This window comes from Hipposideros armiger, unplaced genomic scaffold (genome assembly GCF_001890085.2).
Source record: "Hipposideros armiger isolate ML-2016 unplaced genomic scaffold, ASM189008v1 scaffold_171, whole genome shotgun sequence".
NCBI classification, from domain to species: domain Eukaryota; kingdom Metazoa; phylum Chordata; class Mammalia; order Chiroptera; family Hipposideridae; genus Hipposideros; species Hipposideros armiger.
The window spans coordinates 2277185-2291677 of record NW_017731521.1 but is presented as its reverse complement, the minus strand read 5'-3'; the positions used below and the strand labels follow the sequence as shown (position 1 = coordinate 2291677).

The following is a 14493-nucleotide window of genomic DNA, read 5'->3' as shown; positions in this document are numbered from 1 at the left end:
GTGGGTGCAAATCTTCTGGCATGCATCCAGCATTAATCATCACCATCACTATCATCATCATCATCAATAGTTATCATTTGGGTACTAACTATGTACTTACTAGGCATTGTACTAAGCACTTCACATGCATTTTCTCATTTATTTCTCATACAACTTTGTGAGGTAGGGGCATTTTAACCCTCATTTTATGAGGTGCAGAAACAACAATGAACACATCAAGATGGAAAATTTTGCCAATTCTTCCAACTCTTAAATGTCTGAGCCTGTTCTGAACCTGGCAGTCTGGCTGCAGAGGCTACAGTTAACCCTGCTCCTCACCCTCCAGGCAGCCCACGCTGGGTGGGAGGCAAGACAATACAGGGCGGTTCCCCAAACAGTCATGGGTGGGGCCTGCTGTGGGAATTCAGATAGGGATAAGGGAGGGTCAGTGTGCGGTCACCCAGCAGGGCTTGGGAGTGGATGAGCTGGCATGGGAGGTAGGAAAGGGGTCTTGGGCACAACATATCCGGGGGTGTGGGGGGGTGGGGTTGTGGCGGAGAAAAGACTGGCCAGACCTGAGTGCTGGGTCCAGGCAGGGAGCCTGGGAGAGAAGGCGTGGTGAGACCAGAGGGCTGGGAATACAGTGACAGCAGGACACAGTTTACCCTTCCTCTGCACCCGCCTTACCTTGAGGAGGCAGCAGCTTGGTACTCAGAGGCAGGCCCTGCTGCATTGATTTCAGGGCTTTTGTTTGGTTGTTTATTGCAGCCATTCATCCCTGGTAGGACTGTGGAGTCAGCACTGGGCACAGGACAGGGAAGGGGCCGGGTGCTCCTTTCCGGCTTCCTCCCACTCTTTTCCCTTCCAGCTGGGGGCCCAGCCCAGGTCAGTTGAATACAAAGGAGCATGAACAGTTCTTATTTCCCACAGCAGCCAAGTGACTTCCTTAAAAAAGCCACAAGTAATTAGCTCGAACAATCACGTTCTGCATCAGCTTTCTTAACAGCCAGGGGCTGGAAGGATCTCAAAGGTCTCCTAGCACAGCTCTCCTCCGATGACCAAATTGCTAGTTGGTTTTAGGTCTGTGTGCACATCGCTGGTGGGGAAGAGCTCATTATACTTTAGGCAACGAGCTGAATTTTGAGCTGGGAAAAACACAATCAGATTTGTTTCAGGGGGAAAACATGTTTTTGAGAGCAGTTTAGAGATTATATGGGGGGAATTTAGATAAGAGATTGGGACGCGAGGTGGAAGGTTATTGTAATGATTGACGTAATGGACAACGAGGGTCTGGACTCAGGCAGGGGTGGGGGGATGATACAGCTGGTAGAGGCTTGATGAGCTAGTGGTGTTGGGGTCGGGGGTCGAGATAGTTCCCCTGGTTCGGACTTGGCTGGGTTGGTGGCATCACTCACTGTAGGAGACTCTCCTGCAGAGAGAGAGCCCTCTAAGTTAGGGGACACCTGAGGGTCACCATTGCTACAGAATTTGGGAAAGATCTTGCCACTTCCTTAAGTGTCCCATGCGGGCTAATTGCTGTTGAGACATCAATCTCTCTGTGGCATCCCGTCCCCCACCCCCAGGATTCCAAGAACAAGTGTCTACTGCAGGGATTTTCTCAGAATGTGATTCTTTTCACTCAAGTTCTAACTAGAAATGACAACTGCTAACCACACAGGAACCTCCAAATGTCTGTGGGTAGGAGTGGGGCCGTAAGGAGAGGAGGGCTCAATACCACTTCCCAAGGTAGCATCTCAGGCACACTAGGCTCCACGCTGGGACTGCTGGGAGAAGAAACGTCCAGTCAGGAGTGCCTGCTTTCCGGCCCCCCACCCCCACTTCCCTGTAAAAAGCCTGGGGATGTTAGAAATAGCCCAAGATATTGGCGGGGAGGAGAGGTTGAGGGGAGAAGCCACAAAAAGGAGGCTTGTTCTTGTCTTCTTAGGGGGCCCGCTGAGAAGATCTGCCCCGTGGTGTTGTTTTAGCAGAAAATAAATGGTGAGTGGTTAGGTAGCGGGGAAGCGCTTGGAATAGTTCCCACCCTCCCGGTGCCCTGGCTTCACCCTGGAGTGAAGGACCACACACGGAGCTGAAGCAATAGATTCCGAAGGTGCTGCAGAGCTTACTATGGGACTTGCCCTGGTGAGGAGTAAGGTGACCTTGTGACAGAAATGCCCTGAAAGCTGACCGCCGCCGGGAACCCTAACCCAGCCCCTGGACGATCCCCACTAGCTCAAGGGAGGGGATACACAGTTAAAAGCCACACAGTAGGGCTGGGGAGTAGGCCCAGTTCCTCCTGAGCAAACATCAAGTCACCAAACCAAGAGCTGCGACCTGACCCAGCTCTGAGAGTGGCTGGAGCAGGGATCTCAGCTTGTGTGTCCAGGAGCCCAGCGAACGCAGGAGCCCTGCACCCACAATGCCCTTGTGCTGCTGACCGTACATCTGCTCTGCCCACTGGGTGCACCACGGGAACGGGCTGCTTCTCTGTGAGGGGAGAGAGATCCGTGCTGCCTTCAGGACCAGGAACACTTTACTGAAGAAGATTAGAACAACGTCCAAAGCTTTAGGAACCTCGCTGGCTTAAAGTCGTGAATGGAAAACAAATACACACGAGTGGCTCGCTGGAAACCCAGAAGACCTGGAAAAGGAGCAGGACCTGACAGGGAGCTCCCAGTCCCTGAAATGCGATGTTGTAGTTAGTGCACCAGGGCCAGGACAGGAAAGTACATCTGGGGAGTGCCAGGTTGAACAAGAACAGGCTTCTGAGTGGGCAGGAGCCCTCATCTTCCCAGCATGGGCCATCCCAATGAAGAAAATCCCCGTGTCCCGAGCCATGGCAATTTCTCTTTCTTCTCCTCTTCCTTTCTGAAGCTGGAGCCTGGGGCTTCCAGCCTCCCTTCCTTTTCTGCATTGCTCCAGACTCCAGGCCCGTCCCCACGGATGTAGTGACTATGGGACCAGGACAAGGTGGTAGAGCTCAGTGGTCCTCCTTGCTCCGTGCCCCAGTGTCTCAGAGGCAATGGCCTTCATGCTCCCTTTCCCATCTCCTCTTGTTCCACAGAAGTGCCACTTCCTGGTGATGAAGGGCCCAAGAAAACCATCTCCTGGCCTTCTTTACCTTTTCCCATTTAGAGACAAGCCCTTTGGAAGTGGGACAAAGGGAAGTTCCACCCATTAGGTACTAGGCAAAGCCAATACTATTGGCCACATGTGGGCTGAGGCTTTGAAAGGGCAGTTTATCAAGAAAAAAGCATCCCGGGAGACTGTCTCTACTAGTCAGCTTATGTTAAATTCTGCTGAGGTAACACCCCCACCCCCCATCTCAGAGGCTTCTAAGGACAATGTTTTATTTCTTACTCAAGTTATACATCCTTCACAAGCTGGAGACCCAGGTGGATGGAGACACCTTTACCTGGAACACGGCAGGTCATAGCAGGAGACACGGCAGGCGCAGGCCACCTCAAAAACTTCGGTTTATAAGGCGCACAGGTCACTTCTCCCCTTTTTCCTTTGGACAGAGCAAGATATTTGGCCACTCCTGAGTTCAACGTGGCGAGACACCTGATCCTCTTGCAGGGAGGGATTACCACAGGTCAGAGGCCCCATTTGACATCAGTTGGCAGGATGTGTGACCCTCCGTAGGGAGGGATGGACAGCATTGTGAACCACAGTCTACCACGGTGTGTATATACGTCTCCCCATTTCCCCAGAGCGTTACCACCCCTCTGCTTTACCACACTTGTGGCTCTTGTGCTGTCAGGGCCTCCATGTAGGCCCAGCCATCACCAACAGAATGCGAAGCCTCTCCCAGGATCTGGGCAGGTGAGAAGGGAGATCCCTGGTCCTACTCCAGTGGGATGAGGTGATGATGGGTGTTGATGGATTCTCCAAATCCTAGGATGTGAGAATCCTGACGCGATTTCCAATAACTCAACAGCAGCGTGATTTCAGTGCCTATGGGCTGCATGAGAATCTCTTCACCTCCCTGTAGCTCTCTCAGTGAGCAAGTGATGCCTGAGCTCCGAACCACTGAGCCGAATACACTGCCAGCACACAGGCTACGCAGCCCACACACATCACCGACGAAGCAAGACGCTATGAGGCAGAAGTAGTATCTTTAACATAATCTTATATTTGGAAAATCAGTTTTAAAAAAACACTTGAAAATACAAGATAAGGTAACAGTGACATATCAGTTTTCACCTTATATTGCTTGGCCATTTTTACATATAAATTATTGCTTACTAGCTTTGATAAATACACAGCACAGTCATATGTACAGAAGCAGAAAGCATGAAATCTGAGAAAGAAAATACTGTTAATGGCAATGCTGGTAATTCAACCAGTGTTTCATATTTACCAGCTCTTATAATGGTGGAAAACTACGAAGTGTAGTCCCTGAGAAGTTAGGTAGAGACCCTGATTGTGGGTTTTCTATCTTCTAATTGTTAACGCAAGCTGACAGTGTCACAGCAGTCCTAATTAATGATACATTAAAAGGCAAGAGTCCTTGCTTCAGGTCATCAATTTCATCCCGGTATTTAATAACAGTGTAATACGAATACAATAAATAGGCTATGCAAATAAATAGTACTCTGCTAAAAAAACATTTACTATATACAGCTTTGCTTTATACAGTAGTACATTTTCATCTAGCTTTTTGGCAATTTTTAAAAACTGTGTTCCCCTACTAGTTTGAAGCACAATGGCCCACTCATTAATAAGCAGGCTGAAATTTTAAGGACATATTTGAAGCGTTAAAAGAAACTCCATGTCAGATAACTGCAGTGCACCTGATCGTCCCTTCATTTTCATGTTTTTTGCCTACTTTCTGAGAAGCTTGGAGTCATCATGCCATTTAGGAACATGGAGTTTGGGATTTGTGGTGGACATGATGGCTGGGACTGGGGCAGCAGGGTGAACCCAGCTCTAGGGATCTGAAGTCACTGGCACCCTCTTTCATGCTATTGTTTTTCCCACTCGGAGGCAGGTATGACTTAATGAGACATCTTCTCCCTACCACCTGGGAGGGGTGGGTTTTTACTTTATCCTCATGCTTCTGAGGCCAGTGTATGCGCCCCCTTACTTGTCTGTGGATCGGGGTTTAGGAAAATGAATTTATTCTAAACATGATTAATGATACTAGGATAAAGTGGATGCAGGCCATAACATTTATGACTACAACCATTTGGCAATCGTACAGATTATAACAAAGAGTGAATCTGAAACACGGTCATCTTTGGAGCATCTGCAAATGGGTATGGGAAAAAAAAAACACATTCGAAAAGGTTGAGATTTTGCCTACTGGAGCTTGTGCTGTGCTCACTTCTAAGCAGGGCTGTTTTGCTGGGATGCTGATGAATCCACAGACCACAGGGCTGTCTGAGAGTTGTGCTGTAGCAAAAAGAACCCACTTAGAAGGACCTGTGCACCACTCACCGGTGAAGGTGGCTGGTTACAGATTTTCTGCATGAATGTGGATTTTACGCGATCAGAAAAACCTAAGAGATTTGGAAGGGAGCCTAGACATCCTCCAGTCCATCCTTTTAGCCAGAACAAAACCTCTTCCAAAGTGGCCTTGGCAAATATTTGCAGAAGGAATACAGCACCCCCTGTTAGGGGAACTAAATTCCTGGCGGCCCACTCACAGTTGGACAGTGCAGATCCGTTAGAAAGAGCTAAACGTGGCATCCACAATTCTGCCTTGAATTCTTTAATTCCATATTCACGTCTTCTCAGAGCTTCTGAAATTTCAGAGAGTTGCTGTCTGGGGCACGACTGGAGATAGTTATTAAATTTCAGAACGATTTGGAAGATTTCTGACATGCAGAAGACAGGAATAGAAAAGCAAATCTAAATTAAACGAGATACTCCCTTCCCTTTGCTGCCTTGAGAACCACCTGAGCCACAACTGGAGGAAACTGAGGGCAAGCGCCATTTTCTCCCCAGCCTGTTTCCACCCATGCCATGCGGGACCTCTCCTGACACCATCAAAACGTGTTTAAACCTGATGTATGTGTGGATTTGTTGGGCTGTGTACATATCTGAATTGAGGTCTAAGTAGCAGGTGCCACGCTGAACTAGTTCTTCACTGGAACAACTCTAATAGGTGTAGATGCAACACTGCAGATCTTACGTGAATAAACATTTGAGTTATAAAACATGAAGACAATGTCAAAAGTGGCCTGACATGATTAGACTGGCCCAGCACAGAGAAAAGCATGTGTGTGCTGTAAGCGCACTCTACCCTCAGTAACCGGCACGGGGAAAGCTTCTCCAGCGTTCGAGCAGACGTGCGAGAAGTCTGTCTGCCCTGGTTCCGACGGCGCTGGTCTCTCCAGTGGGTCTCGTTCCGTTCCTAGAGCATTTCTGTGAGCGGACCAGGCCCGGAGGGTGCCTTTCTCTAAGATCCTGTTAGTTTTTAGGACTGAATTTTACATGCTGGGACAGACCGAATCGCTCTGAAAGTCCTACCAAAAATCTCTCCGTGGTTCCTGCCAGTGATCTCCTAAGCTCAGTGTGGTTCCTGAGCCCAGGAAACAGCACTGCTATCAAGGTGTCAGAGAGCATCGGACACAGCTCAGGAAGGAGGTGCTGATGACCAAAGGGAGCAGTTCTGAGAGCTCACCTGAGAGACGGGCAGGTGTGAGAGGTGAGAAGTGCACCAGGGTTTACGTTGTGTGGCAAAATGAATGGACCTGAAATCCGAAGCTGGGTCCTTGTGTTGTAGCAACAGGACAAGTATCTAGCTGGCAGGGGTGGGTTTCCTTATTGTATCCCACAAGCTTTTTTTGTTCATTTGAAGGTTGAGGGAACTCTAACCAGTTCTTGAGACTAGCAAGAGTCTTATTTACTGGAGGAGCCCTAACCTATAAAGATGGGTATAAAAAAAAAAAAAGACTTAAAAGACTCTGAATCACAACAACAAAAAGACAAATTACAGAAAGGGTCCCTGTCTTGGTTGGGAGGTGAACTATAGGACCTGTAAGTGTCCCACATAAATCAGACATGTGGGTATTTTGGGGTTCTTCTCACTTGCTGTAAGATGGCAATCACCGCTATCTTAATACCGTGCTCTTCCCCAGGGAGTGCCACGTGCTTTACACACTCAATCGCTCTTACCCTCCCTGGATTGGCTGCTGTGGGCAAGGAGCCTGCTGGAGGCATGCAAAACACTAGGGTGTCATCAGGCACAAGAAAGCAGACCTTTGTGACTCTCTGCCACCTCAACAACCAGTTCCAAAATGCCTGTGTGTCAGGCACTGCGTTCTTTTAAAAATCATATTGTTCCCAATATGTGTGTGTTCCCACTCACAGCCTGCTTGCACACATAAAGAAAATCCCTGGAAATGAAACAATGAGTCCATTTCCTAAAGATTCCTATTTTTCCTTATTGGCAAAGCAACTAAATCTAACTTGCCGATAGTTGCAAATCAGTGGCGCAGAAATGAATTTCACCTGCAAGCAGACATCCAAAAGCGATTGTAGATGCAAAGAAACGCAGGCCTTGACACTTCCCTGCTGGGAATCAGAGCATGGATGCCAGCTTCTGGTCCTCGCTAACTCCCTAGACACAAGTGGCTTTGGGTGATGTCACAGTTTGTGTAGACAGAGACCACGCCTTCTCCCTGGAAATATAGAGACGCCATCACTGTCTTCAGGTGTTCAAACAAGCTACTTGACAGCCTAGCAACAAAAACCTACTACCAGGCCGAGTGACTCCCCTCCCTGTTTCATGCACATCTTCCTGAAGTATTTGATCACCGTGTAATAAGACACGTTCTCTCTTCTTGACGCCAGCACACCTCAAATGGAAAATTGGGTGGGATCAACAATGTCAGCATTAGGAACCAGGCTTCCCCATTTCAGGAATGCTCCGGACTCTTCTGCCCTCTGGTTTCGTGAGCAGTGAGCAGAGCCCTCTCCCTGTCTCTGGCGGCTGACGTCACTTCCTGGGCACGCTTTCGTTGGCTATCCTGTGTGTGTCTGGTGATTTACTGATAAAACTCAGCAACTTCTTTTCTCGCAGGAAAGTGACGTGCTTGGCATTGACATTCCTGTAGCTCAAAGTGCTGCAGTCCCAGGGGGCGTGAGGCGGTGGGGTGGTGGGGCTCACACCCGCGGCTCGATCCTGTGTGAGAGCTCAAACAGGGCCTGTTGGCTGTCGATGACATACAGGTGGTTAACGTAGGATTTTAACTCCTGGTGCTCTTTTGGAGACATGTCACCTCCTAAGTTTTGGAGGGGGGAGGAAAAAAAAAAGGCAGTTTCATGAGAGCAATAATGCTATTTCTAAATACCAGTAAAACCAAACATTAAGGCTTGGAGTAAATCTACCAGGCAGGCTCTTGTTAGTCAGAATCACAGAAGAGAAAGCTTTCTCCCAACAGCACAGTTGCTTTTTCAGCTCAGACTAGGTTCCTCAGGTCAGGTACTTACAGTGGCAAGGTATTTGTTTAACCAATGCTTCTACAGCATTTACTGCCTAATATCACATAGCATTTAGTGATTATGTAATTATCCCTGCTTACAGAAGGGGAAACAGCACAGACACACAGCAAGTAAGTGGCAGAACTGGAACCCAGGCCATCTGGCTCTTGGGTCCATTGTCTGTGGTCCCCTGTCACAGCAATTGCCCGTTTATATGGCTTTTGCTGGCTCTTTTATTTCAGTCTGGAACTGTCAGAAATCACTACTAATCTGGTGAGTACATGAACACAATAGTTCTTTTTTTTTTTGTAGACTTTGTATTGTTCTTTGGTATCATTTTTTGAAAGAATAAAAAAAAGGGACCAATTGAATGGACGGATATCACAGAACTGAGCTTAAGCTATGGTTAACAGGCAAAGCAGGTTCTGAAAGTATCGGATGGGCGAATGTCTATCCGGTTAAGGACAAGCTAAGAGGGCTTTCCACTCCCAGATCCAGGGTGGTTAAAAAACCAAAGGACCACAAGAAGCATGCGTGCATTGTGAACACATACGTGCCATGCTGTGACAGCTTTGATAAGGAACCAGAGATAAGGTAGCCTGGACAATGGGGCAAGCCCACTTCCCATAGTCGAAAACAAACAAAATCCACCCCACAAAAAACCCCAAACCCCGAGGCACCAGGAGATGGCTAAACTGCACTATAGAGAGGCAATGTAAACGTGAGTGCTGGTGACCTTACACCCTCTTGCTTCACAGAATTTCGCTGGGAGCAGCGGGGTGAGCGCTGCCTGAGCATAAGGGAGGGGCCTACAGGAGGCTGAGCATTGTAACGCAGCAGTTTTTTTCTCTTGGTGAAAAGCCGTTTTTTTTCCTCCTCTATGACAATGCCTTTTATAATTCCACACCGATTTAAGGCTTGTCTGTCATGGCTGGCTTATAATTCTTAATAGAAACAAGGCTTCCTGGTTTAAAAAAGTAAAAGCACCAGGAGCTCAAGTTTTTACCATCCCATTTGTATGAAAGTGACCAGAAAATGGTGTCTTTCTAGAACGCCTTCTCTGGAGGACACTGAAAGACTGCTTTTGGTTTAGTAAGTACTGGTTTAGAAAACGTGATGCTACAAAGACAATTTTGTTGTTAAAATTTTGGTCTTAAAAAGGTGATAGAATGAATGGTTCCAACCACTGCAACTGACACTTGCGTGGCCTTTATCAGGGGCTTGATTACCATTATTTTAGCCCAAATGCTGACATTAGTTTACTATGCCCATATAAACTGTCAAAATGAATTTAGATAATTAGTCCCAAACCTGATTTTTAAAGGTATAGAAATACAGAATACAAATGGGCCCGATAGTTATTAGATTTCTCCTTTGCTTTATGCTATGCAGTTTTACTCTCTGGTGATGGGAGGTCCCAGACAGGGTCAAGGCCAGCCAAGCCAGTATAACCTTCCTGTCCACACATGCAGCATATGCATATATAAACCAGAGTCCCTTGGTAAAGTGAGACAGAGATCTTAGAATTAGCTAAGTAAGCATAAATGCTTGGGGAAGCAAAGAAGGATGGGGGAACTTATCAGTAACATTATGCTTGTACATTTGAATGAATCTCTATGACAATGTTATCACTGGTTCTATTATAACAGCATTGTACTTGGGTACTTAATGGAGAATTATATAAGCACAGATGAAATGGTGTTAATTGATGTGAATATTTAGAAAATTAGGTCCTGTATTTATAATTCACCCTTTTGAAGAAAAACTTTGTAATTCATACAGAAGTTCAGTTGCTTTGTTGGGGGACAATACTGCCACCCACCCAAGACCAGCTCAGAGAGTAAAAAGATTCTTAAGAATATGCACCTATCCTTAGGAAGTGGGACTTTGAGTTGTCTACTTTACATATATTCTGTATTGTTGAAAAAAATGTTTTACAATGAGAATGCATTATTTAACAAATTAAGTTTTATTCAGTGGTCACCTTTGATTGAATTATAATTATTGAACTCAACTTTCTATTTTTAAAAAAATGCCCTTCACGTCTACAGGATTTGCAGAAGGCAAAGGAAAGGGTATGGCCCAGGAAATCAGGCAGACTCTATCTGCACAATGGCTAAATGAGTTAACGTTTCTGCGTCTCCTCTGCTCTGTACACACAGGATTAATAATCTCTGTTCAGCAATCACCAATACTGGTGTCAGGATCCCACTGCCCATGTGAAAGCTCCTTGAAGTCAATAAAGTTGATTTCCTTCCTTCCTGCAATGTTTCAACATGATTTAAACATAATGTAAATTATGCCTGAGATTTTAAAAAGGAACAAACATTCTTACATGCATTTGTCTCAGTGGGGAGTCTGCAAAAGTGCTCAGAAAAATGCTTTTTCAGTGAAAGGCAGCTCCAGGCAGGAAGTTTTTGTTGGAGAGGAGGAAAGATTCTGCAAGGCTGTGTTAGGCACTTTTACAAACCATATTCCTATTCCAGGAAGGCTCTAAGCAAGGGGGTTAGGGACCAGGTCACCCCTGATAAACCCCTGATAATTCTGCACCAATGGGCAAGCAAACAAGGCTTTCTGAGTTGGGGCGCGGGGGTGGGAACTTCTGATCGTCCAAAGTCACTCTGTACAGTGTAAACTTACTGCAATGAAGATAAAAATCTGCCATATCTTGACTTCCTCTGCATCCCAAACACACAGTGATGAAACAGAGAATATAGTCTATGCCTCTAAAATGCATATTATACTTTCCGACCTATTTAAATGTATTACCACCATATACTTGTGACATGCTCACAGTCTGTACTACCATATGGTAAGTTCACATTCCACACCACATCGATGACTCACCGAACTGGTTGGTCCTGCAGTGTCTCAGGGTTCGGACAGTGTCTGCGATCATATGCTGGAAGGCAGAGTAGGAAACTATCAGTGGAAGAGTCATTTAGGGTGTTACTGAAGTAGTGTGCCTGCTCCGATTGAAGGATATTTACACCCTTGGGTGTAATTTGGAGCTGGACTTAACTTTAACTGATAACAGTGAGCTTGGGTTACAAAAGAATATTTAGTCCTTGTCTGCAGAAACAGTGACTCCCAAACCCGGTGCACAGATTCTAACTGAGCCGCGGGAAAAGGTACCGTAAAGAAACACAGGCTTACGACCTCCAGTCTATCTGTCTGGATTTGCTTAGGCTTTTCACTTCAGGGGAGTTTTCACCTTCTCTCCATAAAGCCTTTGTGAGACCTCTCTTCTGAACTTGGGAGGCTGCATTCTTAGTGTGCTCACTGATCTCTGTACAGTATATACGGGCTGTAACCCCTGTACAACTTGTCTCCCTCTCTAGACCAGGTACCACCAGGGGGCTTGGCGTGTGTCATACACGTTGATGCGCACACACTTGCTGAATGGAGGTAAGAGTTTTTGTGGACTCAAAGACTCAAGTACCTCAAATGGGGACAGGAAGTGAGCTATTCGTGAACAACAAATATTTTTTAAAACTTCAATATCTTCACATAGATTGTTTTCTGTTTATAATTTACATTCCCTCCTACAGGCTTCACTATTGTACTTTAATTTCTTTCTTTAAAGTTCTCACTGATCTCCAGGCAAAGGTCTTCTTAAAACTTGCAGCGCTTTTGACCTGATCCCATCACCTCATATTTATGTACCTGCTAACTGTCTTCTAAGCGCTATCATTTTTCAATTTTCCATGTTGAAGGAAAGATGGCATTTAGGTCAAGACCATTCTCCACTTCGGTTCCTCCTACACAGCTGCGAGGATAACCTCCAAACACTGCTGTCATCGTGTTCTAGTCCTCTGGAAAACCTGCAGTGACTCCCTGATTGGTTTCGTATCAAAATCCAAACATCATCCTATTCTTATTCAAGAATCAACACTGTTCATTATCTGGTGCTTCAAATTTCCCCAAGTGAGTCAACATCCTTCATGTCCTGCGTTTATACACCAAACACAGGCCTGTCCATACACAGCAAGCTCTCAATAAATTATTGCTAAAAGAAAAGTTAATACTAAAGTAGTTTTTTTTACTTAAAACTAGCAGAACTACAGAAGCTGTATTTGAATATGACCTACTTATTAAATTGTTCTCACAGCTGTATTTCTACTCAATAGTGGGAAATTAAATCGGACAGTGATTACAACAGTAGCTCAAGTTGCATTTGTAAAGGAAATGAGACCTGACTCATGTCTGTGAATGTATTGTTAAATTTCCTTCCCCAAATTTACCACTATTCCCAGGACAGCTCCCTCATTGTTTTGAGCTATGGCGTCACGTTGATTTCTATCATGTGCCATTTGCGTAGCTCATGCCAGGCTGGAGCTGACGCAAGGCTAAGTGCTGAGGACGGCATTGAAACCTGAGTCCTGATCCTCATCTTTAGGTTCTCTGAAGGGGAGAGAGGAAGATATGGTAAAAGATGATGCTCTTACCATTGAGGGGTAAAGAAAAGGGGAAGCATTTGTTTCTTCATTATTTTATAGTTTGAGGCTGAAACATGGAGAGTTGCTGAGGCAGCGTAGGGTATGATAGAAATCTTATTAGACCCAATGAAGACTTCCGGGTCTTCATGTCGTCTGACTTAATGTGTTGGCCTGTATCAGCCAGATAAAGATAATACACTGAATTATCTGCTAGCTGGCTTACGCTAATAAAGCCATCATGAGAAACTGGCTCCTCGCAAGCTTAATTCAGTTACGTTCTATTGGTTCATTATCAAGAAAAATGATCCTGTTTTAGCTTAAGTGAAATCCTATCCTTTGCTAAGGACCATTCTCTGAAAATACTGATTTTACTAGGAAATTCAGTTTCATTCTCCGCATTGAAGTGTAATATAGGGCTATGTACAATGTAAAAGAGATTTTTGTCCTTCTAGATAATTCCAACTTCACCCTGTTTTCTCTGTGCAAGGAGGGGGATTAGCATGAGGTGTGCTGTATCTTAAGTGCCATCTGCTTTGAGGACCAGGAACATGCTGATAATACAAAATCTGCTCTCTTTAGAAATGATGTGCTAGCAAGTGCCTGATGGGTGCGTGTGTGTGTGCTAGGGGCACGCTGTGTCTATGTATAACCTATATTCTAGCCATGCTATTTCCTTAAACTTTCTTAAAGAATGAAGGGTACAGATAATTATCAACCCCAACAAAAGTACTCAAAAGTTAGACTTTCTTTGTTTCAGTTCCAAAGGTCAGTTTGACGTGTTGGCACATATGCAAGCAAGACCCCAGATTACCTAAGCTGGCATAAAAAGACTTTCACTGGATTGTTGGAGACAGCAGGGGAAGCCCGGAGATGCTGGTCAGAATGAGAGAGAAAAGGGTGTAGGGATCTTTCCATCGCTCTTTCCCATTTGTGCCTTCATCGAATTGTTCTCTCATTCTGGTAGCACTATCGGAGGGGAAATGACATGATGAACTTAACCAAACAGCTGGTTCGCTTTGGAGAGAAGGCCAACCATCAGTCTTCCCTTAACAATGCTCAAGGGTCAGCTTATGAAGAGTACAATTGTTCTCCTGTGTTCCCTCCAGTCAGTTGGTGGAAAAGTTGCTAGGCCTTTTACAGGGGATTCTGCTTGGTGGGACACACTTCATCCCACGTCTTCACACACGCTCTCTAAAGCTTATTTGGTTGCAAATAAGCGCCCTTGGATCTTCAGAACATTATACAGCGACACAGAGCAAATCTCTAAAGAGTAAGTACCAAAACCCCAACACGTTAAATATCCATTTCCGGCTGTGTTGGTTTGACTGTAGTATCTGAAATACCTGAGCTCTGATTCCAAAGCACTTAGGGCAGAGAGAGAGACTTGAAAATTTATAGGCATATTCACTTTAAAAATAACTAGCCACAAAGCGATTGTCCTTGAGTGATTAAAATGGGCCTATGGCAAGATATTCCAAGAGGTCTGTCTTTCAGATTCTAAGTGCTTGGGTTTTCAAGTTGTACAGTGGTCCCATGCTGCCTCATCCTATGTGTGGCAAGTTAACCTAATGATTAGAGCAGGGCACTCATGAGGCAAAGGTCAGGCGCCAAACCTCATTCGGACTCATCAGTTTAAACTGTT

The 14493-nt window shown here is 45.6% G+C and overlaps 1 protein-coding gene across 2 annotated transcripts in view; it reads right to left on the bottom strand.

Annotated features, from left to right (window-relative positions):
• Positions 1-4091: 4091 nt before the first annotated feature.
• RAPGEF5 (Rap guanine nucleotide exchange factor 5) overlaps positions 4092-14493 on the bottom strand; it is a 216990-nt gene continuing 206588 nt past the window's right edge. For both annotated transcript variants that reach the window (XM_019652001.1, XM_019652002.1), the window contains exons 25-26: positions 11260-11314; positions 4092-8213 (exon numbers count right to left, since the gene is read on the bottom strand). In XM_019652001.1, the coding sequence (XP_019507546.1) occupies positions 8095-8213; positions 11260-11314 (174 nt within the window). In that variant the 3' untranslated portion in view covers positions 4092-8094. The remainder of the gene's footprint in view (positions 8214-11259; positions 11315-14493) is intronic.